The sequence below is a fragment of the Bubalus bubalis genome, chromosome 4, assembly GCF_019923935.1.
Source record: "Bubalus bubalis isolate 160015118507 breed Murrah chromosome 4, NDDB_SH_1, whole genome shotgun sequence".
NCBI lineage: Eukaryota > Metazoa > Chordata > Mammalia > Artiodactyla > Bovidae > Bubalus > Bubalus bubalis.
The window spans coordinates 68,701,668-68,729,360 of NC_059160.1; the positions used below are offsets into that span (position 1 = coordinate 68,701,668).

Here is a 27,693-nt window from a genome sequence, read left to right on the forward strand (position 1 = left end):
TTCCTGTGCTAGAGTTAACCTTGCTCTCCTCATCTTCTCGGCCTGTCTGTGGCATAAACACAACTGAGCCTACCCTTCATTTTGAAACACTCTGCCCTCTTCTACGAGTGACGCATTGAACACCTTCACACTCTTGATTCTCCTGCTACCTTCCTGGCTTCTCATTCTCAGGGTGCTTAGCCTATATTTGCTCCTCAAGCTGACCTCTGAATGGTTACCACAGTGTCTCATGGCTCTGTTGGAGCCTTCTTTGTCTGCAGTGTATCCCCAGATCACCTCATCAAGTCTCATGGCTTTAATATGATTTCCTCACTGTTTACAAAATTTTCCTCCAACCCTGACATCTTAACCTGAGGCAGACTTTCATACTCAAATAACAATTTATGAGATTCCCTGGCAGTCCAGGTTAGGACTCTGTGCTTTCAGTGCTGAGGGCCCAGGTTCAAGCCCTGGTGAGGAAATTATTAAATGTTAATAATATTCTGCAGGTCTTGGTGGCATGGCCAAAAAGAAAATGTAGCATTTCCAAGTATATGACTAATGAATATCTCATACTTGAAAGATAGAGTCATGCATTTCCACCGTTCTCTCCCACTATTTCTCCTATTCTTCATTATACCACCGTCTTGTCAAGTGAATAAATCAGAAGTCACCTATTTTCCCTCCCATTCCCAACTTTCAGCACATCCTGTACTCAGGAGCTTGAATATACATTAAATCTACCTACTTCTTTCCCCCTCCATTCTTGTCCAAGTCTCACCTTGACTACTACAATGGGGTACTATCTGACCTCTCTGCTTCCACTCTTTCACTGTAGAATTTTTTCTCCTAATAATGTAAGAGCCATCATGCAAATTCCATTTTTACATGCAAATTTTACACTGGCTCACGTAACATCTGCCGTGGTACTACCAATGTGCTGTTATTACTGAGAATAAAATCCCAGCTCCTGATTGTGGCCTCATAGGCCACTCATGATCTGGCCCATTCTACCTCTGCCATGTGATCTATTATATTTCTCCCTCCCACTCATCTCTTTCCTAAAAATTCTAAACTCAAATTTCAAACCAGTCAATCCTAAAGGAAATCAACCCTGAATATTCATTGAAAGAACTGATGCTGAAGCTCAACTACTTTGGCTACCTGATGTGAAGAGCCTACTCATTGGAAAAGACCCTGATGCTGGGAAAGATTGAAGGCACAAGGAGAAGGGAATGACAGAGGATGAGATGGTTGGATGGCATCATCAACTCAAAGGACATGAGTTTGAGCAAGCTCCAGGAGATTGTGAAAGCCAGGTGTACGGCAGTTCATGGGATTGCAGTGTCAGACACAACTTAGTGACTGAATATACACACAAGTCCTCAAGTCCTTTACATTGTCTAGTTCCTTTCCCTGAAAGTTTCTCTCATTCCCTCATTCTTCAGATTTCTGTTCAAATTTAACCTTTTCCAAGAGGGTTTCCACCTGTTATGTAAAGCTTAGTCCCCAGTTGATTTCCATCCAATGAACATCACTATCAATAATAATGTATTTGTGCATTTGTTTGTATATTTTATGATTCCTACCACTAGCATCTAAGTTCCATATGAAGCATTTTTTCTGCCTTATTCACTACCGGGTTCCACATTACTCGGTCTAGAACAGTGACTGACACATAATAAGCACTCAATAAATATTTATGAAAGAAAAAAATTTTATAAATCCCCTCCTTCTGATACCCATGAGCCATTCCCAAAAAAGGCCCTGAATTCTTTTTATTTTCATGTCAAATTGAACAGTCCTGGAGAAATTGCTTGATTTGTGTTCTATTCTCTAATTTTAAGAAACAGTGATTTGTAAAAACATTGTTTATTATTTGGCTATACCCCAATACAAAATAAAAAGTTTTTAAAAAGTCCCACCAAAAAAAAAAAAAAAAAAGAAACAGTGATTTTAAATCTCTACAGTTTCTCTGTACATCAACCATTATATGTGAGTCAAAAACACAACTGCACTCATGAAATTGAAAACTTCACATTTAATTTTACTTCTAAGGAAGTTCAAGATCAAAAGCTATTTTCTAAAACATCAACTGTAATTTACACTCATTCAATTACCTGCCTTTCAGACAATGGAATAGTAACAGTCTAAGTGATTTGAGAAAAATGCTTGAATTTTGGAAAGTCTACTATATTTTCAAGAATCATCATCAGGAATTACTAAAGATTTCTGCAACTGTTTTAAAGCCATGCTTTTGAAACACTAAAAAATTGACACATCATAGAAGTTAGAAGTAGAAACCTTAAAGCATCCTTCTATATTGACTACATTATTAATAACATAAAAAAATACAAATTTGATCTCCATCAATACACTATGGCAGTTGGGGATGATGTTCTAAAGACAACACACACAAAGACCCTCCTGGCTTTGCAATCACAATACCAGGTTGAAGGTAAACCATCCTCAATAAAAAAGTTTGGGCATTTGGACGAAAAATACTACAGATGTTTTTTCCAGTGGGACTAACTTCCCCCAAAATTCAGTTATTTAAGAGGCAGAGTAGAAAAGTGAGAGTATAGGGAGACTTTAGATAGAAGTTTAAAATTTGGCTCTGCCTCTTACAAGTTTGTCCTCGATTGTTTTACCTATGTTTCCTCATCAAGTACTCTGTCCTAGAGACTACAGTAGGTCTAGGACTATAAAATAAGCCTTTAGTAGCGTAGAAACTTAGTTTTAGCCTTCCCTTAGTGGTTCAGCTGGTAAAGAATCTGCCCAAAATGTGGAAGACCTGGGTTCAGTCCCTGGGTTGGTGAAGGGAATGGATACCCATTTCAGTATTCTGGCCTGGAGGAGTTCATGGACTGTCTAGTCCATGGGGTCGCAAAGAGTCGGACACAACTGAGTGACTTTCACTTAGAGCCTTTAGATTTCTCCTGGATAAAATGGAAATAATACTAACTCCATTGATGATCAACCAAGATAAAGTGGGTGACATACATGGCACAAATGAAAACACTTCGATAAACAACTTCTTATTTTCATAATTTTCAACCAGGTTACATTAACCAATGGGCTATGCGATTCCTCCTAGCGATGTATAGTCTACATTATTCGGTTCCACTGGCAAGAAGCACACTGTAACTACTGGCCTGAGCATAAAATGAATGAGACTACAAAAGCAGTTGTACCTAGAAAATGTCAGTATGCTGAAAGGTTTATTAAATAAATGGTTCATTGGCCTCATTCTTTCAGTCAATGAAAAACCACAAAAATCTACCATGCTGATTTCATTTACCAGCCAAGGGTTTTTTTAATGTAATATCTTCAGCAGGTTGCCATTAAAAATTAGATGCTAAAAAGAAGTCAGAAGAAAGTGTACATTCAGTACCCAATGGAGAATTGTGAGTTCTGTTTTGTTTTTTTTTTTTTCATTTTCTGGTTCTCCATTTCCTAACAATTAATTGGTTAAATCTAGGAATATAGCCAGCAAGTATTATTCTGTTTCATGGAGAATTACTGTACCTAATTCAGCAGTACATGAGATTCCTACAATGTAATAGAACTATTTTATGACTATCTTAAAAATGTAATCTCTTATCTTCTAGAGTAAGAGATTGTATTATTGTTCAAAAGCCTAAGCCATTACCAGGCCTTTTAATAAGTGTGCTAATTACTTGAAATGACATGAGAAGTACCACAAATGAAAGAGCAATAAGCTGTCAGTTGTTTTTGAAACCATAGTTCAATAACCCAACATTACTATTATCTTAACATTAAGATACTAGTTTTGAGAGTTATAAATAGCTATAATAATGATGATCCAAACTAAAGACAATAAATCCTCAGCTTAGCCCCTGAAAGGGTAAGATGTTCTTAATATTATTTCATTAAAATTGAGGATCAAGTTTGCTACTGTACATAAGTGAATATGTAAACTATAAAAATGCTAAATAAATGCATAGAATTAGTAGCACCAGAGTCTTAGCATCAGCAGACAGACCGCTAAAGACTGTGGAAAAATTTCCTCATATCAAATCAGTATGAAATGAGATTATAATCAGGAAAAAAAGGTTCTTGTCCTCCTCAGTTATGAAAGCAAAACACAATGCAGAATCCCTTTCTCATACATAGGGGATAAGAGCTTTTTGAAAATTACAAAAAGGCAAACACTCATTTTACTAAGTCCCTGAACAAAATGCCTTTAACATCTATCTATTGCTACCAGGCATGCAGACACTTTCTCACACAGAAGCACCAAAGCTGTCTCTTTTAATACTTTATCAAATCCATCTGAGTATGCATGGAAAAAGCCTAAGTTCAGTAATCAAGTTGTTAACATGCATCTTTAGTACTTTTAATCTCCCTTTAACAAAGACAGTATACTACCTAATTCAGAGTAACTGCAGGGACACGAATTTGGTCCTTAATGGGTTGACAAGAAAAAGTATAACTATTCTAAACATTGAATGCTAACTTGAAAATATGGAAGAGTCACCTATATTCCACCACATTATAGAATATCACCATCTGCAGGATATAAGGATGTCACAAATCCTACTACAAGGATACTGGTTCCAGGGGGCTCTGGAAAATATGCAGAATATAAATTCTGAAAGTGTCAAACTCAGTGATATGTGGTGCTAGAATGTCCCAGAATGTCGTCTGTCAAGAACCATCAGCCCAGACACCCAAAATCAAACACCAAAAGGTGATCCATTGAATGTAATATCATTAAAGAACATGAACTCATCTCAAGTAAATTTGAGGAAATCTTTTTACATAGCAACACAGAAACAATTTTGCTATATGTGAGCATGAAGGAATGAACTAGATAGTATCTCACGGTCTCTCCCATCCGTGTATTTCACTGTATGATCAGAATGTTGCACTCTACAAATCTCAGCCTGTCTCAACTGTTGCTAACTTTCCCCCAAAGCCAGTTTATTCCCTGGTCTGCAGTGTGATTTTTAATCCTAGAGTGATCCAACAGTGCAATTTCAGGAAGCGTGAAGGAGCCTGCATTTCACTGTCAGAGAGTTACCAGAGATGACAGTTTGTAATCCCATGGACACAATGAAGGATGCTCACATATCAGGAAATCTAGAGAGAAAGGCACCCAAGGCCCTACACAGGATAAGTAGTTAGTCACAAATTTGTAAACTGTACCGAGCATTTTGACCTTGAAGTCACAACATTTTCAAGGTTCTATTTACTTGTCTGTAAACATGGAGGTGAGTTATCAAAGCATAAGAAAAAAACCATGCCATTTTAAAGCATACTAGTAGTGCCTGCGGATGCAAGGGTAAGTAGGGCACACGGCCTCTTCACGGGTAAAGCTGACCAGGAGGGCATTTTCTTATGAGATTTTGAGCCTCTGGGGTGTGGGGAGCGACATCTAGTTTAGAAATATACATTTGAGAATCAGAGCATATGGATATGTGTGAGGAGGTGAGGGGTAGTTAACGAGTGAGAAGCATGATGTGATCAACCAGCAAAAAGTCTGGTGTTAGCAGAGCTGTAGAAGAAACATGCCAAAATTTAAGGAAAAGATGCCTACGCCAAAGACACAGAGGCATGAGAAGTGCCAAGAGTGTGCAAGGATTAGGCAGCCAATGGGGGATAGAGTTACATGGGAAGGAATCAAAGAGCAGTGGCAAATGTAGCAAAGCATAATAAAGAGGGCTTCCCTGGTGGCTCAGTGGTAATGAATCCACCTGCCAATGCAGGAGACACGAGTTGGATCCCTGGTCCAGGAAGATCCCACCTGCAGAGGAGCAACTAAGCCCATGAACCACAGCTATTGAGCCTGTGTTCTAGAGCCCAGGAGCCACAACCCCTGAAGCCCACATGCCCTAGAGCCTGTCCTCCGCAACAGGAGAAGCCACAATAATGAGAAGCCTTCTACAACTACAGAGTATCCCAAGCAGCAACGAAGACCTAGCACAGCCAAAAATAAGTAGATAAGTGTATTTTAAAAAGAATAATAGAGATTGGAAATTGGAGAAAGGAAGACTTGAGACTGATCACATCTGAAGGCTTTAAGTTTTTTTATACATGAAAAGGCATACTAAGTTTTGGAAAATCAAAGTGGAAAAGTTGAGTAGGATCTTAAAGCGAATGGTAAAAATTTGGAATAGTCACTGAAAGGAATCTACTTAATAAAAACTTAAAAACTTTTCTTGACCACTGAAATGAACAACTGACATACTTATTGACTTTTCAATGTGTAAAGATAGTGCTTTTATTCAACAAATATTTTTTTAAAAGAGGTTATAGGAAAAGACAAGGACAAATAAGATAAATCTCAGATGTTAAAAAGTCAAGTGTGTAAATAATTCCCAGTACAACACAAAGTAAGTCCCCAAGAGTCACAAGTATCCGTGTGTGTGTGTGTGTGTGTGTGTGTGTGTGTGTGTGTGTGTTCTGGAGCAGGTGGCTATCAGATCCATTAGCCCTCTTTTCTCTTTCAGTCCCTCAGGATACAAAGCATGCATTCATTAGATGATTCATGCAACTTGGGAGTACAACCCACAGCATGGAAAGAAATGGTCTCTTATTTTTATTCATTCACATATCAGAATTTGAGTATTAGGAACATAACTCCTAGGACTAACTAGGTGTTAGGAAGACTGGAAAGGATCACTCCCTCCTGACTTCCACAGGGTACAATTAGCTGAGGACAAGCAACACATGAAGAGGCTGGGGGCGGGGGTCTAAAGCTGTGACTATCCTCTTGTCTCTCAACTATGTGAACAACACTCGCCCCAGAGATTGACTCTGGGATAAACACAATCAATAAATACCTCCTGGGCAGGGCTGGGGGTTAAAGTAGTATAAATACTAGCCCCTGTCCTCAAGGAGTTCCCAATTTAGTTGGAAAATCTTAAATAACATTAAGATGTTGTAGACTGGTCAAGACAATGAGAGAGCTTCCCTAGGGTTATGCAGTGGTTGCTGTTTAGTCACTCAGTCATGTCCAACTCTCTGTGACTCCATGGACTCTAGTCTTCCAGGTTCCATGGAATTTTCCAGGCTAGATTGCAGGAGTGGGTTGCCATTTCCTTCTCCAGGATTATACAGAATTTTTATCAAATTCATGCTATAGACTGAAATGTATTTAAAGAAAAAAAAGAATACATTTAAGGGAAAGCTATGAAAGGGGCAGGAACTGGACTGGGTCTTAAAACTGGGTAAAGGTCGAGACCCCATGCAGCACAGCAAAGAATATCCAATCCCATCACAATCAGTATCCCCTTTGCCATCACTCTTGATAAACTCACCCTGTGCAACTCGGAATCATCTGTATTTCTTCAAAGTGGGTAACCAGCAGTCCTAACACTGCCAATGATTTGAACAACTCTATTTTAGGAGGCATTCACCACAAAGATCAGATACTTGACTGTTGCTTTGTCTTCAGGACTTGCAAAAATAGGACAAGTAATTTGCCTCCAAGTTCCCCATCTGGCTAAGGAGTTACAGCTTGTACAGATGTTCACGAAGGTTGCATTTATTCACATATTGTCCTCATGATTTTCAGAAGAAAATAGCCATGTTTACTTTAGGTTTTCTTTTCTGGGCCATTCACTTAATATTGGATTGGAAAGCTTCTTTGAGTTTTGCATTTAAAAAACAAGAACCAAACCAAAAAATCACAGCAATTTACCATAATTAGCACTCTTAGAATCACTCAGCAGCAGGAAGTTCCTTACCCCAATTCTCAGTATTCCCACCTTCACCCAGACTCTGGGCAACTGTTCAAGCAAAGAAGCACTGAGGTTGGCCCAATCCTTAATCCATCAAAACCCCTAAGCTATAAACAACCCTACCATTTCTTTCACAATTCCTAAGTCAAGCTCCACTGTGGTTAACTCTTTGCATGTCTGAGTTATGATATTTTCCACTCACAGAGCCCTTAAATTAATTCACCTTGGGGTATCAAATTAAATCCCATAGGAATTCGTTATTAGGCTTAGGTATGGGTACTGAAGATCACACCCAATCTTTAGAAAGCCCACACTCATCACGCATCCAGTGAACAAGGTTATCTGTCCTAGTTTGTTTTCCGGGGCAGAACAAGAATAAAACCAGGGTTGGTGCCAGGGAAGCAGAAAGCAAGCATCAGGCCCAGACAGCGAGTCACAAATAGAACTGGGCATAAAACCAGAATTGATTACAGAGATTCTGAATGAGAGACATCAAGAACTTGAGAAGGTGAAACACCAGAACAGCAGCCAAGAAGCAACAAGCAAGGCTCTGAAGAGGAAAGTGAGCAATGAAAATGCAAACAACACAGGACACCAGAAAGGATGTAGAGAATCTCAAAAAAGAACCAAATGAAAGCCAAGCCAAAGTCAATGTCTCATCCCTACTTGCTAAGTGTTCTCATCCAGCTCTTATTTGTGGAAGAACTTAACAATTTCATCCAGACTCCACAGTGAAACTTACCGATACTGATAATTACTGCTTTATCAAGTGCCTGTGTGCCTAGCATCATATGCATGTTATCTCATTTAAGCCTAAGCATTAATCAGTACTTCATTTTATACATTAGAAATCCAAACTGCAGAAACGTATGTAACTTCTTAAGTTCACCCAAACAGTAAGAGCCCAAGCTGGGATTCAAAATGCTCATTGCTCTACAATATGCTATTTATGATGGAGTCTGTGCAAGCAAAATGCATGCAGTTCTCATTCTAGAACTGTGCTGTCCACTGCGGTCACCACTAGCCACATGTGGTTATCAAACACTTAAACGGTAACTAGAGCCACATGTTGAAATGATGATATTTTGGATATAGATTTAAATAAAATACATTGTGAAAATTAATTTTCCCTCTTACTTTTTTATATGACTCAACAGTACATGAACTGAGAACTCCCAGATGGTCAAGCTGGATTTAGGAAAGGCAGAGGAACCAGAGATCAAATAGCCAACATCCACTGGAGCATAGAAAAAGCAAGAGAACTCCAGAAGAACATCTGCTTTATTGACTATTCTAAAGGTTTGACTCTGTGGATCACAACAAACTGTGGAAGATTCGTCCAGAGATGGGAATACCATCCTCAAGGCAGAAGGTGAAGAGGAACTAAAGAGCCTCTTGATGAAGGTGAAAGAAGAGAGTGAAAAAGCTGGCTTAAAACTCAACATTCAAAAAACAAAGATCATGGCATCCTGTCCCATCACTTCATGCCAAATAGATGGGGAAACAGTGGAAACAGTGGCTGACTTTAATTTTGGCCTCCAAAATCACTGCAGATGGTGACTGAAGCCATGAAATTAAAAGACACTGTCTCCTTTGAAGAAAAGCTATGACAAACCTAGACAGCATATTAAAAGCACAGACATTACTTTGCTGACAAAGGTCCATCTAGTCAAAGGAATGGTTTTTCCAGTAGTCATGTATGGATGTGACATTTGGACTATAAAGAAAGCTAAGTGCTGAAGAATTGATGCTTTTGAACTGTGGTGTTGGAGAAGACTCTTGAGAGTCCCTTCGACTGCAAGGAGACCAAACCAGTCCATCCTAAAGGAAATCAGTCCTGAATATGCTAAAGCTAAAACTCCAATACTTTGGCCACCTGATGCGAAGAACTGACTTCTGATGCTGGAAAAGATTAAAGGCAGTAGGAGAAGGGGGTGACAGAAAATGAGATGGTTGGATGGCATCACCGACTTAATGGACATGAGTTTGAGAAAGCTCTGGGAGATGGTGAAGGCCAGGGAAGCCTGTTGTGCCGCAGTTCATAAGGTTGCAAAGAGACACAACTGAGCTACTGAACAACAACAACTAGAAAAGTTAAATATATTCAATTAATATTTAATACTTACTCTATATACCTCATATTGCTGTTGATTATCTTAGAGCATAAATTCAGTCTTTCTTGAGTCCTTTTTAAAACAAAACATAGGACTTCCCTGGTGGTCCAGTGGTTAACAATCTGCCTTGCAATGCAGGGGACACAGGCTCAGTCCCTGGCCCAGGAAGATGCCACATGCCACAGAGCAACTAAAGGCCACAAGCCACAACTACTGAAGCCCGTGCACCCACAGCCCATGTTCCACAACAGAAGCCACCATAATTAGAAGCCTGTGCACCACAACTTGGCTTCCCAGATGGAGCTAGTGATAAAGAATCCACCTGCCAATGCAGGAGACATAAGAGACTCAAGTTTGATCCCTCGGTTGGGAAGATCCCCTGGAGAAGGGAATGGCAACCCACTCCAGTATTCTTGCCTGGAGAATCCCATGGACAGAGGAGCTTGATGGGCTACAGTTCATGGTGTTGCAAAGAGTGAGACATGACTGAAACAAAGCCTCTGCTTACCACAACTAGAGAAAGTCCACACACACTAATGGAGACCCAGCAAGACCAAAAATACATAAATAATTAAATGAACTTAGAAAAACATAGAGTCCCCAAATAGGATTTTTTTTTTTTTTTTACTTTACAATATTGAGGCGGGGGATGATTTGGGAGAATGGCATTAAAACAAATAGGACTTAAAATATATGCTTAGTTGCTCAGTCATGCCCAATTCTTTGTGACACCATGGATTGTAGCCCCGCAAGCTCCTCTGTCCGTGGGATTTCCCAAGCAAGAATACTGGAGCCGGTTGCCATTTCCTTCCCCATGGGATCTTCCCAACCCAGGGATCAAATCGATGTCTCTTGTATCACCTGCATTGCTGGCATATTCTTTTACCATCTGAGCCACCAGGGAAGCCCAAAGTTTTAGCTATGAAGAATATTCAGACAGGTAAAAAGCCAACAGAAAGTCCTAACTTTGCTCCTGATTTTACCTTCCTTGCTGGAATCACTCTGTTTACTGTAGCCACCAGCATCCAAGTACGGAAACAAACTCTTCTTTTATTTCCTCTTACAATAGCTAAGAAATGTCTGCCTCTTCCAAAAGGTATTTGAATGACCATGATAAAACAGAAGTGAACCACAGAAGATTCAAGGAATAGTAAAATAGACCTGATAACAGATCAGAGGTTTCGATTCTGACCTTAGTTAACTTGTATAAGAGCTTGGAAGCCTCACCCTATCTCAGTAAGGAAGCAGCCATGTAGGCCTGAAGTCACAGACTTGCAGAAACTTATAGAATCCTCTGCTGTTTATACAGATAAGAAGAACAGTTCTGGTGAACTACTAATGCAAAAAGGAGTGGCCGTGTGTTCGGTAAATAGGTGACGGATGTCTGTCTTCAAAGAATCGAATCTCAAATTTTGAAAAATACTCTGCAGGGGATGGGATGAATTTGTAGATTGGGGTTAACATATATATACTACTAAGTATAAAATGGGCTTCCCTGGTGGCTCAAAAGGTAAAGAATCCACCTGCAGTGTGGTAGACCTGGGTTCGATCCCTGGGTCGGGAAGATCCCCTGGAGAAGGGAATGGCAACCCACTCCAGTATTCTTGCCTGAATAATCCCACAAACAGAGGAGGCTGGCAGGCTACAGTCCATGGGGTCACAAAGAATCGGATACCACTGAGGGACTAACACTTTCACTTTTCACGTATGGGAAATAGATAACTAATGAGAATCTACCGTATAGCATAGGGAACTCTGCTCTGTGGTGACCTAAATGGGAAGGAAATCCAAAAAAGAGAAGATATATGTATATGTATGGCTTATTCACTTTGCTGTACAGTAGAAACTAACACAGTAGAAACTGTACAGTTGTAAATTAATGGTTTACAACATTGTAAACCAACTATATCCCAATAAAAATTTTAAAAAATTAAAAATAAGTAAATAAAATAAAAACTGTCCAATAATTGCTATGGAGGCAACTGTGAACAATCTCCTCTCCTAGTTTTGAGGCTGTTGGCTTTAGTGCACTAGAATGAAAACCAAGTAAAGAAAGAAAGAAAGAACCAGGAAAGAAAATATGCAGGCAAAGTACTAAAAAAGCTGAACTGGTCCTGATTACCAGACAAAGTGTCCACCTTTATAGAACCCAAGAAATCAGCATCTTCAATTGACATAGAAAACTTCCAACTTCTCTTAAAAGATTTTACAGATATGTATTGATTATTACATACATTAATCCCTGGAGACAGCTCTAATTCAATAGCTCTTGTTGGCACAGGAAAAAAAAAAAAATGGGAGATACTGGGAAAGAAATGTACTCCAAGCTCCAATATTTAAGATGGCATGTTGAGGGATGTCCCAAAGTGGGTGGTCAAGTGGTTAAGACTTTACCTTCCAATGCAGGGGGCAATCCCTGGTCAGGGAGTTAAGACCTCACATGCCTTGTAGTCAAGAAACTGAATCACAGAACAGAAGAACTGCTGTAACAAATTCAACAAAGACTTTAAAATGGTCCACATAAAAAAAAGATAGCAGTTTAAAAGCCTGACTTCTTTTCCAGCCTCTGATGTCTGTGGATCACATCCTTCTGGTTCCTAGGATAGAAGTTCGGAGGATGTGAACGACAGGGAGCAAGTAGATCATGATCCCAACTTCTGTTTGTAACATTCTTTATTAATATTTGTTGTATGGCTTCACTTTCTCAGTAATTTAATTGTTATGCAAATGAATGGGGTCAGCAAAAAACGAACCAAAGTCCTTCATGCACCAGAGCTACAATCTGGTCAGAAAACATATGCCTGGAAGGTAGCTATGCCCAGCCTGACTTCAGGACAGTCAGATGACTGGAGAAGGTAGATGCCATATCTTCACAACCCTTCACTAGAGCCCAACATCCGAGTCGTGAGAGTTATTATTTCCTTGTATTCAGAATAGAGGTGACAAAAAAAAATAAAAAACCTCTTTAAATAAGCACGTTTGGAAGCAGCTGTGTCGCAAAGTAACTACAAGCACAGGACTGAAAGGGAAAGAGCAACTATATTTCCACCCCGACTGACTTGAAGTAGGACACAACCTTGCTGGAATTAGACTAAGTAGTCACTCCATCCCCTAACATCTCCAACATTCTAGAATTCTGTGGTTTGTGAAGGGAGACATTTGTTCCTTTCATCTATCCTAAGCAATTATAATAATACCATGCAAGAATGAGATCAGTCTTGACTATAGGCAAAAAGAGTGATAAAATTTGGGGATGCCAGGAAATCTACCCTAATCACCGCTCTCTCTCCACACACCTGTCCCTGATGCTGTACCTTTAAAGATGAAGACCCACAGGTAGACTTTCACTAAGTATAAGGTGATAACAGTGTTCACTGTTTAGGATGAAGGCATTGAAATCAAACTTCATTTACTTCTTAATTTTGCCATGGGAAATGGCATGTCTTTGGATCTAATATTAAATTTGTGTAAAGGGTCTACAGTTTGTCTCACATGAGAGGAGGAAGACTCAAAATATGAGCATCATATTCACCATGTATGCATGCTAAGTTGCTTCAGTAATATCTGACTCTTTGTGACACTATGGACTGCAGCCCGCTAGGCTTCTCTGTCCACTGGATTCTCCAGGCAAGAATACTGGAGTTGGTTGCCATGCCCTCCTCCAGAGGATCTTCCCAACCCAAAGAATGAACTTGTGTCTCTTACGTGCATTGACAGGAGGGTTCTTTACCACTAGCACCACCTGGTAAGCCCCACTTTCACCATACAGCTCCCCAAAGTTTGCACAACTCTCCAAAAGTGTGGGAGTTTGGGTAATTGCTTGAGTGTTCATAAGGTTGGAATCTATTATTTAGAAAGCCTAGTTATTGGAAGCCATGAGTCCACTCTAAACCCCATGAAAATGATTAGTGTTCTTCCAGTTAAAGACTCTCTTGGTCCATCAATAAGCAGAGACTACCTAGCAGAAAATATTACATGTGGGAGACTTTCCTTCAAAAGAGATATCTAAAAATATTCTCATGGCTAGATTGTAGGACCTGCCACTACATTCTCAAGACTTCACCTTAATATTATCATATACCATTCATTGATTCCTTCAACATGTACTTCAGTGAATGCTATATGCCAGGCAAGGGATCCAGAGTTGACAAGGAATTAGCTATACAAGGCTTTTAGTCTCTCTATAGCTGTTTTATAGTGGACATGATTTGGAACTTGCTCTAAACTCTGTTTCCCCAATTAACATAGTTTAAGATTTGGAAGGGACGACAAACTTATGTAGTCCACATATCTGTCAGTTCTCTCTGCAAGATTCCCACCAAGTGCCTGTCGCACGTGTTCTAGAAATCACCCCAAGCAAAGGAACTCAATTCCACCAGTTAGGACAGATGCATTTTCCCAGTAGATCCTGGTCCTAAGGCAAGCAAATCAAAGCCCCCATCCAAAGGTGCATTTTTCAATACTAAGAGGACAGCTCTCACCTTTCTCTTGACTCATCCAAGTCCTCTCTGGGGACTTCAGTCATTCCTCATATGAAATGGCATGAAAATGTTTCTAACTGGAGTTATTCTCTTCTGTATAGGTTCCAATTTTTCTGTGTTCCTATTGAAAGATGAGATCCAGAGCTAAACATAATAAAAGGAGAATTTACATCATAATAATTTTTTTAAATACACTTTGGGGTCTGATAGATCTGTGTTAGAACCTCAGCTCTAAAACTGACAACTATTTTTGACTTTCAGCAAGTTAATTAACCTCTCTGAGTCTGGTTCGCAACTTCTGTGTCCTAGGAATCAGAACGTTTCGTTACATTCCTCAAAGGTTAATTACAAGGATTAAATGTGATTAGCGTGTCTATTGTCCAGCATGGTATCTCACAAATAGTAAAGGTTTAATTAATGGTAGTTGTTTTTACAGTGTTATTATTTTTACTTTCTAGTTGTAATCCGACTAGACCAAAGTAAAGTGTGACTGTTAAGTCATCTTTGAAATTGTTGAACTTACTTAAAGACTCTCTATTGTCTTTTTTCATTTTTCACCTTTGGCTGCAATATTGTACTTTTGCTTTTTTATTTGCTGATTTTTTGGCTTGCTTTTACTTTCATTCCACTATTATTTAGAAAAAATTTTCTGAGCATAGACATCTGAACCACATGTTACAGTGAATCTGTAACACATGTTCAAAAAGATCACTTATTCCCAATTAGTAGAATCACTGTGAAAATTCCAAATTAATCTAAGATGCTCTCCATTTCTGCTTGAGAAATAATTTTAAAAGGATATACTTCAGGGTTTATGCTTCCTTATCCAAATTATGTACAGATGTTGCCTGGAAATGTATTCTTAATAGCTACATTAACTATGATAAGTTCACTCACATCATTGTCATTCATGTCTAATTAACCTAAATGCCCAACTGGGAGTAGTAAGAACTTGTACATGGCAAGGAGAGTGAGTCATGTGGATCTCCCAGCCCCCAGTCCTGCCATTAGAATATACAAGGATAAGAGAGAGAAATGAAGATGAGTGTTCAAGATCAACAGAGATAACTGTCAGAAGAACCTGGTAAGAACCTTAACAGCATAGATCAGAAGTCATTGGACATGGAGACATTTTAACAAGGAAAGCATTCATGAGATAATAAAATAGTATGAAAAAGCATGAAACTTCCCCTATGAATCCAAGTCTAGATAGCATTTTGAAAAAAATGCAAAACTTTTTTCATAGTTTTCAGCTGTCAAAAATTAAACATTTCATTTTTTTAATAACAAGGTCAGAGTTATATCCAGTTCTTCATGTGGTATTCCTGAGGATAAAACACCCAGGCTCTACTTGATTATGTCCACTAGTGAGAGGCTCACTATCTCATAAGGCATAGCATTCTGCTGACGGACTATCTTTTGGTTAGACATTTGCTCATTTTATTAGATCAAACTCCGTACCCTCCTTAACTCCCTGGTATAATTGACCTCTGCTCACTAGAGTCACATATCAGGAAGCTCAATAGGTGGGAAATTGAGGGGAAAGGGCTGGTAGGTATTTGGACACATAGCATTTTTCCTGTTGCCTGTTAAAGCAGGCCAGCCAACTTATTCCTACTAGGGAACAAGCCCTTTAGGGGCCTGAAGAAAAAACAGAACGAGAATGTTTGTCTGTCCCTGGATATAAGTCTATCAAAGTCACACAATTCCTACATCAGACATAGATCTAAAGGCCCAAGAAGCCATGTGGTTAAAAAAGAAACACACACACACATACAATTTAGCCAACAGCAGGGAAAGCCTAGCCCAAAGAAAGAGAATCAATAGCTAAATTTTGGAAACAAAAAAGACAACCATTCATTTAGAAGTATCCTGAATCTTATGAACAAATGCAGTTCTAGAGAGACAGTAGTGTGTAGTTCAGGGGTTCCCAATTACATTGGGCTAAGAACCTGCTTGTTTAAAATGCAAGCTACTGGGTTCCATGGGCTTCTCAGAAGGCACTAGTGGTAAGGGACCTGCTTGCCAATGCAGGAGATGCAAAGAGATGCAGGTTCAATTCCTGGGTCGGGAAGATCCCCTAGGAGAGGGCATGGCAACCAATTCCAGTATTCTTGCCTGGAGAATCCCATGAACAGAGGAGTCTGGTGGGCTACAGTCCAGGGGTTGTAAAGAGTTGGACACAACTGAAGCAATTTAGCAAGCACTGGGTTCTATCCTTAGAGTTTCTAATTCAATAAGTCCAGTGTGGGACCCAGGAGACTTCATATGTAACAAGGGCAGACTCTTTGGTAAATATTGGTGCTATGATTAAGAGCTCTGGAGTCAGAAAGATGTGAGTTAATATTATACCTGGGTTTGCCAGTACCAACCATATTTCTTCTTTAGTAAAATGGAGATGATAATCATAGTTAACAATCTCTTTGAGGTGTTAAAAGAATGAAATAAGACAATGTGTGTAAAGCTATAACACAATGCCTATAAGAAAGTTATGACCAACCTAGATAGCATATTCAAAATCAGAGACATTACTTTGCCAACAAAGGTCTGTCTAGTCAAGGCTATGGTTTTTCCAGTGGTCATGTATGGATGTGAGAGTTGGACTGTGAAGAAGGCTGAGCACCGAAGAATTGATGCTTTTGAACTGTGGTGTTTGAGAAGACTCTTGAGAGTCCCTTGGACTGCAAGGAGATCCAACCAGTCCATTCTGAAGGAGATCAGCCCTGGGATTTCATTGGAAGGAATGATGCTAAAGCTGAAACTCCAGTACTTTGGCCACCTCATGCGAAGAGTTGACTCATTGGAAAAGACTCTGATGCTGGGAGGGATTGGGGGCAGGTGGAGAAGGGGACGACAGAGGATGAGATGGCTGGATGGCATCACTGACTCGATGGACGTGAGTCTGAGTGAACTCCGGGAGTTGGCGATGGATAGGGAGGCCTGGCGTGCTGCAATTCATGGGGTCACAAAGAGTCGGACATGACTGAGCGACTGAACTGAACTGAACTGGTGGTAGCCCATTAAGTAATTTGTAGCAATCATCATTTTTTACTTTTCATTATTACAATGTGTTGATTTCAGTTTTCCCTCAAGGAATTACTTAAACCATCAATACCACTTTCCCTCTTGCCTTTCTTTTTCTGATGCTCTGTGTGAAATTCAGAAGATATCTTTGGAAATAGGACATAGAAGAAAAATCAACCAGAAAATGGTATATTTGATATTCAGTACACCTTTCATAGCCAACCCTTCCCTCTTTCAACTTTCCCTCTCCTAGACACCAGCCCCTGATTTCTACTGCCATTTCTCTAAAACAAGCCTACTGGCATGTTGCACTTTTTGCCTAGAAAGCTCTTTTGACTGCCTTTCTGAATAAATATTTTCCATCTATGAAACACTCAAATCAACCATCACCTCCCCAATGCAATCTTTCTGATCATCGTATTTTGTTTCATAATTGTAATTGTATAATGGTCAATTTCTTCATTTATCTCATATGATCATTAAGTCTAAATCTGCAGTAAGAGTAGAAAATTGGGCAATAGGGCAGTATACAGTAGTTAATCACTCAACCCAAAACAATAACAGTCTGTTTCAAATTGCTTAATATAGGCAAATACATTTTTGGTCTAGCTTATCAGTATTGTAATCTCAATTTTCCACTTCACTTTCTTGCTGTTGACTCATGTGAAAATTTCTCAGTCTTATTAGTTCATTACCAATATGAAATTATTATAAGCAAAATTTTTTAAAAAGTAATGAGCACATAGGCAATTTTTTAAGTACTTGAAACACCATCAAGCAATGAAATTAAAAGATCTATACTGTTGGTATAATATATAACTGATATAACAAATCAGCACTAATTTAAATACTAATTGAGACAATGAATTATTAAATATTCATTCTTTCCTTGACAATTGAATAAATCATTAAGTATACTTCATAGAATAATATGATCTTTTAATAATGTTATGATAATAAATAAGTCATACAGGGCTTCCCAGGTGGCTCAGTGGTAAGGAATTTGCCTGCCAATGCAGGAGATGTGGGTTCAGTCCCCGGGTTGGGAAGATCCCTTAGAGAAGGAAATGGCAACCTACTCCAGTATTCTTGCTGGGAAAATCCCATGGACAGAGGAGACTGGGGGGCTACAGGCCATGGGGGCAGCAAAAGAGTCAGATATGATTTTGCGACTAAACAACAACAAAAGCTATACAGACTACTAGACAGTAATATTAAGATGCTATAAAAAAAAAAAAAATGGACAAGTGGAAAGTTGCCAGAGAAGTCTTCGTGAGAAGATACAGACTTAAAGAAGATGAAAGAGTAGCTGAGCAAATATGTGGGGCAAAAATTCCTTTTGGAAATGCCAGTACAAGAGGCAACAGTGTGATGGGTGGGTTTGGAGGCCAATGTGGCTAGAGCAGAACAGGAAGAAAATGAAGTAGTGGAGCCAAAATTCAAAAGAAAAAGGTGGACCAGGTTATAATGGGACTTATTGGCCTTTATAAGGAATTGGCTTATTGGCTTTTACTCTGAGTGGTAAAGAGAACTACAGGAGTGTTTGAGCAGAGGAATGACTGAGGTGTTAAATTCATACTCTGGCCTGCTTGACTGAGACATATTGTGAAGTAGGGAAGGGAGCAAGGGAGCCAGCAAGGAGACTGTGTACTAATCCAGGTCAGAATGATGGTGACAGAAGTCAGAGCGATGGCAGTGGAGGTGGTGAGAAGCGGCCAGATGCTGGATATAATTTGAAGGTAGAATAAGAAGTCTTACTGATCGATTGAATGTGGCTGAAGGCAGAGTACGAAGGCTTACCATTAGATTGAATGTGAGTATTAGAAAAAGAGTACTCAAGGTTGACTTCAAGGTTTTGGAAAATAGAACTGCCACTATCAAAGATGGAAAGGGCTATCAGCTCTTCATGTGGAATTGTTGGATTAAGCAATTTAATACAAAAGTGAGAATTAGATACTATGACTATGGGTGAGTATATACAGAAGAGAAAACAGGATTAAAAACTGAGCCCAAGACCTCACAAACACTGAGTATTTAGGGAAAAGAGAAGCAACCAGTAAAGGAGACTGAGAAAAAATGAGGCAGGATAGAAGAGTGTGGTATCCTTTAAGTCAAATAAAGAAAGAGTATCAGGGAGAAGCGTGTGATCAGTTATGTCAAATGCTGTTAATTCTTCAAGGAAGATGAGGACTAAGAACTGAATATTGGCATTAGCCATGTGTAAGTCTTTGGTTATCTTATTTATTTATTTTGGGGGCGCTGCACCAAGACGCACGTGGGATCTTAGTTCCCTGACCAGGAATGGAACATGCACCACCAGCAGCAGAAGTTTGGAGTCTTAACAACTGGACTGCTGGGGTAGTCCCTGGTTATCTTAACTAGAGCAGATTTAAATAAGAGGTAACACAAAGACCAGATTATATTTGTTATAAGAGAAACATGCAAATATTTTACGTCACTCTAAAACAAAATTAAAGTTAGAAAATATCTAGAGTCACTGCCCTACATTACACATGAAAAAGAAGTCTAAGAGTTCTCATCACATGGAAAAAAATTATTTTCTATTTCCTTAATGTTGTATCTACATGATATAGATGATGGGTGTTCACTAAACTTACTGTGGCAATCACTTTGCAATGTACGTAAGTCACATCATTATGCTGTGTACCTTAAACCCACACAGTTCTGTATGTCAGTTATAAGTCAATAAAATTGGAAGGGTTAAAAAAAGAGAGAGAATGGAAGAAGAGCAAGATTTCTTCAAAGGGAGGTAAAATGATGGAACTGGTGGGGAACTGTGGCAAAAATTACTTTAAAAATCCTGCATAAATTACTGAATGTTATGTATGCTGGTTAAAAAAAATGATCCACTTGAGAGGTAATTAACTGATGATGGAAAAAGAAGGGAGAATCCATAGTTATGTCCTTGGGAGATGGGAGGTGAGGTTCATTGTTCCAATGAGTAAGCGGAGGGGCTGGCTTTAGGTATGAACAGAGATAATTCATCTATAGCAATGGTTCACAATGCTGACGGGACAGAAACATCCCCTGGAGAGTCTTTTAAAAATACAATGCCCAGGTAGGTTCTAGTTTAACTGATCTAGTGCAGGAGCTGAGGCATCAGTAGTTTTATAAAACCTCCATGTGATTCTAACTGTGCCAACAGGATTGAGAGCAATGCTCTACAGTGGAGGCAGGAAGGTAGAGGGTGATGGGTGGGTAGACGTGCTGGTGAAAGTTCTCTGCTGATTCTTCAGTTTTCTGAAAGACTCAGGAAGCAAGGCCTTCAGAGAAGAGTGGGGATGAGGAAGGGCTTCTGGCCTTTGAGGAGGGAGGGAAAACGGTGAAATAGACATGTGGAGAGTAGAAGACAGCATGATTGCCAAGAAGCATTCAAGACCCATTTGAGGTATATGGTTACATATTTAAAGAGACACCAGTCAACGTGTTTTACTCTTGCCTCAATCAGCAAAACCCAACATTCAAAAAACTAAGATCATGGCATCTGATCCCATGGCAAATAGACGGAGAAACAATGGAAATAATGACAGACTTTATTTTCTTGGGCTCCAAAATCACTGGAGATGGTGACTGCAGCCATGAAATTAAAAGATGCTTTCTCCTTGGAAGAAAAGCTATGATCAACCTAGACAACATATTAAAAAGCAGAGACATTACTTTGCCAACAAAGGTCCTTCTCGTCAAAGGAATCGTTTTTCCAGTAGTCATGTATGGATGTGAGATTTGGACTATAAAGAAAGTTGAGCACTGAAGAATTGATGCTTTTGAACTGTGGTGTTGGAAAAGACTCTTGAGAGTCCCTTGGCTAGCAAGGAGACCAAACCAGTCCATCCTAAAGGAGATCAGTCGTGGGTGTTCATTGGAAGGACTGATGCTGAAGCTGAAACTCCAATACTTTGGCCACCTGATACGAAGAACTGACTCATTTAAAAGGACCCTGATGCTGGGGAAGATTGAAGGCGGGAGGAGAAAGGGATGACAGAGAATGAGATGGTTGGATGGCATCACTGACTCAATGGACATGAATTTGACCAAGCTCCAGGAGTTGGTGATGGACAGAGAAGCCTGGCGTGCTGCAGTCCATGGGGTCACAAAGAGTTGGACACGACTGAGTGACTGAACTGAAAAATCAGCTGGGCCAGTGCAGAAACAGAGAAGTTTGATTTAAAGAAGTTTATGCTTCTCCAAGGAAGTATAAAGATGCAAAAGAAGGGCAATTCAAGAACAAAGGCAAGGTAGTGAGTGTATAAACTGACCATGGGATTAAAATTAGGTAGAGAGGGCTGAGAGGATAAAGAGACTGGAGGATAGTAAAAAGTTGGTACGATTAATGGGTTGAAGATCCTGGAGGGGTTGAAGGGCTAATGAAGGATATTAGAAGGATTTCAGTATAGTAAAAGGAATTAAATTAAAAGGCCATGGATGGTAGTCAGAGAGTAGCCCAGCTGAAATTGAAATTGTGTGTGGGTTATAGTTATCAATAGTGCCAAGGCCCGAGGATGACCTGGGATTAAATGGCTGAAGTAGGAAGCATGACAAACTATTAGAGAAAGGGAGTTTAAGAAACCAAGCTGTTAGGACTTCTCTGGTGGCTTAGTAGTTAAGACTCCATGTTTTAAGGCAGCAGGTGTGGATTCGACCCCTGTTCGGGTAACTAAGAGCCTGCATGACGTGTGACTTGGCCAAAAAGTTTTTAAAAAATAAAGAAAGAAATTAAGTTGTCAAAGTGTTGGAAGGATTATACACAGTTATATCAAAATTTCCATGAATTAACAGTGGCAGAAGGTAAAATCATCAGGAAGTACAGAATAGTTTAAGAATCAGTGGTAAGAACACTGAGAGACAGCAGATCATATATTCTGCTGACATGAGTTTCAACAGTAGGGTGTTTGAGAGAGGATGAAGGGGGAACGCGTTAAAATTGCTGATGAGTAACTAGGAAACCTCCCTCATTTCCAACCTTGATAGTAGAACTATTGGAGGAAAAAAGCAACCACTTGAAATACCTTCAGGGGAAGCAATATTCTCTGAAGAGCCAAGTTATCATTAGTACAAGAAGGTGAAGGAACTGTTCAGAGAAAATGGGGAATATAGAGGTTTTGTTTACAAGCGACCTTAAAGGGCCCAGTGTAAAAGTGCTGGGAGATGAGGAGAGTAAGAGGCAGAGACAGAGGTGGGGATGGGCAACCCTAATGGGAATTAGCACGTGTGAGAAGTCTGGAGCTTCTATGGAGAACAACTTTAAAGGAATAGAGAGCAAACAAAACTAGTCCTTACATGCTCAAGGCAAAAATGCATTGGGTTGGCCAAAAATTTTGTTCAGGCTTTTCCATGCAATCATACAGAAAATCTGAATGAACTTTTCGGCCAACCCAATAATAGTGAGGCTGAGAATGATTGGAATAAATGGAAGAATTCTCTCTTGACCTTTTAGATGGAATTAAATATGTCCAGAGCAATGGAGTGTTCTTAGCCCTCTGGTTGGTGGGATGTATGTTCTTCCTTTACATATACACAATGGAGTATTACTCAGCCATTAAAAAGAATACATTTGAATCAGTTCTAATGAGGTGGATGAAACTGGAGCCTATTATACAGAGTGAAGTAAGCCAGAAAGAAAAACACCAATACAGTATACTAATGCATATATATGGAATTTAGAAAGATGGTAACAATAACCCTGTGTATGAGAAAGCAAAAGAGACACTGATGTATAGATCAGTCTTATGGACTCTGTGGGAGAGGGAGAGGGTGGGGAGAATGGCATTGAAACATGTATAATATCATGTATGAAACGAGTCGCCAGTCCAGGTTCGATGCATGATACTGGATGCTTGGGGCTAGTGCACTGGGACGACCCAGAAGGAGGGTATGGGGAGGGAGGAGGGAGGAGGGTTCAGGATGTGGAACACAGGTATACCTGTGGCGGATTCATTTCTATATTTGGCAAAACTAATACAATATTGTAAAGTTTAGAAATAAAATAAAATTTAAAAAAAATAATAAATAAATAAATAAAAATAAAAAAATAATAAAATAAAATACAAAGTAAAATTTTGTATGAAAAACAGATCTGTTAAAAAAACAAAAATTGAGGTAGTGATCCCTGTATTTTGTCAGTAGTGTCTGACTCTTTGCTACCCCATGGACTGTAGCCCACCAGGCTCCGCTGTCCACGGGGATTCTCCTATCAAGTGTACTGGAATGGGTTGCCATACCCTCCCCCTCCAGGGGATCTTTCCAAACCAAGGATCAAACTCAGGTCTCCCACATTGCAAGTGGATTCTTTACCATCCGAGCCACCAGGGAAGCCCAAGAATACTGGAGTAGGTAGCCCATCCCTTCTCCAGAGGACCTTTCTGACCCAGGAATCAAACCGGGGTCTCCTGCATTACAGGTGGATTCTTTACCAGCTGAGCTACCAGGGAAGAGGTGGTAAAAGCAACAATGAAAAGGAGATGAGACTTGGAAACTGAACACTTGAGGTTAAATTTTAGTTATAGTAACTGGTAATCAAACTACAGTTGACTTTGTAGGCCATGACCCTCCACACATTTGAAAGCCACACATAAGGTATAGTCCGCCCTCTGTAAACATGGTCCTCCATGCGTGTGGTTCTGCATGCATGGATTCAACCAATTGCAGATCAGATAGTGTTGTACTGTAGTATTTGCTACTGAAAAAAAGTCCACATACAAGTGAAACTACATCTCAGACCTGTGTTGTCCAAGGGTCAACTGTAACTGTTTTAACAGATTTCATCACCAGCTTCCCATTGGCCATTGTGACCCTACAGTAATTTATGGTAACAGAAGCTGTCCCTTAGCACCCATATTCAATTTGTGTTATTCTAATCTCTAGAAGACTCTTTTGGAAGAGTCAGAAACATCGATAATCATAATGATAAACATAATCTGATTAAGCACAGTTTGCAAGGGCTATGGGGCCAAGAAGACTGGATGAGCAGCTCCGTATCCAGAGCCAAGGCGGGGCTAAGTCATCACAGGAAGTCCACATCAGACTGAGTCTGGATTGATCTCCCCAGATCAATCAATCACTGTGCAATTTCCACACATACCACAGAGCAGCAGATGGCAAATGAAAAGCAACACAGACCATGTGATACTTCCCTGGTGCCAAAATCCAAAAGCTCTCAGGATCAGCCTTGGGAAGAAGGGGAAGAAAAGGAGAACAGAACCCTGAATCTGACTATTCACCCAAAACAGACTTAGGTTTTAAGTCAGAAGTGACTGTATAACCCTAAAAAAGATAAATCAAAATGAAGCCTTGAAAGCTTCAAGGGTTTTTTAGTTTAAATTTAGTTTAAAATTTAGTTAAGTTAATGTTAGTTTAAACTTAGTTTAAGTTTAAAATTCAGATAAAGGAATACAGAAAGGTTTACATCTTTGTACCCCCTGAATACTAGAAGCTGCTTCAACAAAAGTAGGAAACATGCATTGAACATTTAGCATATGGTAGGCTTCATGCTAAGCAGTTTACATGGATTATCACATTCCTCTTCACAGCAATCCTACAAGTAAAAACTATGATTCACTCTATTTTGCAGATGAGAAAACTGAAACCTCATACCTATCCAGGGGCAAAAATCAATATTCAAGTTGCTGGATACAAGGCACCTGATCCTAACCATCATGCTCCATACTGTTTACACCTAGTAGTAGAGCAAGCCTTTTGTATAGTCACTATTTTGGGACCTTACTTTACGTTAGTACATTACATTCAGTGGGTATCTCCAAAGGGCTTATTTCTCCACTGGAGTTAAGTTCCTCAAAACCTTGGAACATATTTTCAGAATTTTCAGTCTCCCCTTACAGCACTCTACATGAGATATGGAGTAACTAAGGCCCCTGAATAGCAATGTCTGTAATCCAATTTGTCAGGCGCCACGGGGCACAGTGGTTCACCTGGGAGCAGCGCTTCCTTTGAAAGCCTTGATGTTAAATCCTAAGAGGATTCCATAGCAGAAACAATTTGGTGCCAACATCTTAATGCATACAGTGAGAACCTGTCTCCTACTTAAGCCTGGTGATAGTTAGTTGGTTTGATAAAATACATAACTAGACAGACCAATGAGCGGTCATTTGTTTCCTTTTACTATATGTCAAAATAGCTGAAGAAATTACACTATTCAACATGTTCTTGTTCCTCATGCCACCATCAGTTTAATCATGATCACAAATAGCTCTAGTTTTCTCCAAGGCATTCTATGATTAAGTGTATTATCTTTTTTTTTTTTCCAACTTTAGGATTCTAGTCTGTTCCATGCATTACCGTTCAGCATTCAATAATCAATCCTTGCTATAAGCACACACAAATAAATCCTCGTGCTGAATGCCTATAATAGACTGGAAGTCTCAGACAACTTGGTTCATCTAATACATAAAAACACCTTAATTTTAGATGTAAGTATTGCAATACTCCAATTCAAATCAGTGTAACCAAGAGGGCACAATGCCAGTTCCTCTGCCCGTGAGGAACACCACAAAGCACTGTCCAGGTGCAGTGAAAGTGTGTAACTTTTAATGCATTTTTGTTATAAGCATATTCTATGAAGGCCATGGTTGAGGAATCTACACTCCTACCATGTAATCATTATTGAAGCTTACCTGTGGTCTTTTGTGAAACCCTCCAGAACACATAAAATCTTTGATCTGCTCTACTTCTCCAAATAATTTCAAAAACTAAAGAGAAATAAGCTAATCTCCAGCATGGAAGGTGCTGTTTACCTCAAGCTGCGTGTATCCCTGTTGGTCACCGTCATTTTGTAATGTTACCAGGGCTTTTGTTTTTAAAATGCACAGCAGGCTTATACAGCAACTTTATCTGGTGAATTATCTTCTTTGGGAAATCTTCTAGAACACAAAAGTAATATACAGCAAACCAATTTTTGTATCAGGTTTGTGCCAGGAAATTTCTATAGATAATCAAAATCCTATATACAGGGCTCTTGCTGCTGCTGCTAAGTCGCTTCAGTCGTGTCTGACTCTGTACGACCCCATAGACGGCAGCCCACCAGGCTCTCCTGTCCCTGGCATTCTCCAGGCAAGAATACTGGAGTGGGTTGCCATTTCCTTCTCCAATTACAGGGCTCTTGCTTGCCTACAAAAATGTATCTGAAGACAATTCTGCTTCACCAATGTTTTCATTCCTTGCAAATATTACACCAAAGCATAAATTTTCTCTTTTACCTTGTAACTTTTTTCACCTCAGTTACTTCAAATAGCATTATAAATTATTGACTCATTTCAAATTAAATTTTATACCAGAAAACTAATTTCCTTATCTAAAGTAGTAGAAGAATGTATATTATTAGTGTACATAAACAAAAAGCACCCATATGGTATTTTCAAAGGAGAAAAACAACTTGTATACTTTCCCATTTGGGGAAAATGGTTTATGAAGGCCTACTACAAATTCAGTCCACTGCTGGGGAGGGAGGAATTTTCCTCTACCCTTCTAGATTCTTCTGGCTGGTCTAAGAAGTAAATCAACATGATACAAATCAACAGGAGGAAATTAAACAAAAGGTTAACAACAAGTATACATGAGAGAGACCCAGGAAAACAGTAACTCATCAAAGTGGGCAAAACCCTCACCTTAAATATCATCTCCAACTGAAGATAAAACAGGATATTGGGGATAGTGGTTTGGGACTTTGAAGGGAAGGAAGGCAACTCACAAGGAGATGGAAAAGCAAATATTTGCTAAAGACACGTTTGCTGAGCCTTGTATAAAAAAACGCCTCTTGAAAGTGAAAGTGGAGAGTGAAAAAGTTGGCTTAAAGCTCAGCATTCAGAAAACAAAGATCATGGCATCCCATCACTTCATGGGAAATAGATGGGGAAACAGTAGAAACAGTGTCAGACTTTATTTTTTGGGGTTCCAAAATCACTGCAGATGGTGACTGCAGCCATGAAATTAAAAGACGCTTACTCCTTAGAAGGAAAGTTATGACCAACCCAGATAGCATATTCAAAAGCAGAGACATTACTTTGCCAACAAAGGTCCATCTAGTCAAGGCTATGGTTTTCCCTGTGGTCATGTATGGATGTGAGAGTTGGACTGTGAAGAAGGCTGAGCGCCAAAGAATTGATGCTTTTGAACTGTGGTGTTGGAGAAGACTCTTGAGAGTCCCTTGGACTGCAAGGAGATCCAACCAGTCCATCCTGAAGGAGATCAGCCCTGGGATTTCTTTGGAGGGAATGATGCTAAAGCTGAAACTCCAGTACTTTGGCCACCTCATGCAAAGGGGACGACAGAGGATGAGATGGCTGGATGGCATCACCAACTCGATGGACGTGAGTCTGAGTGAACTCCGGGAGTTGGTGATGGACAGGGAGGCCT

At 39.6% G+C, this 27,693-nt stretch overlaps 1 protein-coding gene across 9 annotated transcripts in view; it reads right to left on the bottom strand.

The window, feature by feature from the left end:
* TAFA2 (TAFA chemokine like family member 2) overlaps positions 1-27,693 on the bottom strand; it is a 586,563-nt gene that overhangs the window by 225,875 nt on the left and 332,995 nt on the right. For 5 of the 9 annotated variants that reach the window (XM_045165424.1, XM_045165425.1, XM_045165421.1 and 2 more), the window contains one exon: positions 14,284-14,404. The exons of the other annotated variants lie outside the window; for them this stretch is intronic. In XM_045165424.1, coding sequence (XP_045021359.1) covers positions 14,284-14,327 — 44 coding nt within the window. In that variant the 5' untranslated portion in view covers positions 14,328-14,404. The remainder of the gene's footprint in view (positions 1-14,283; positions 14,405-27,693) is intronic. 9 annotated transcript variants of the gene reach the window in all.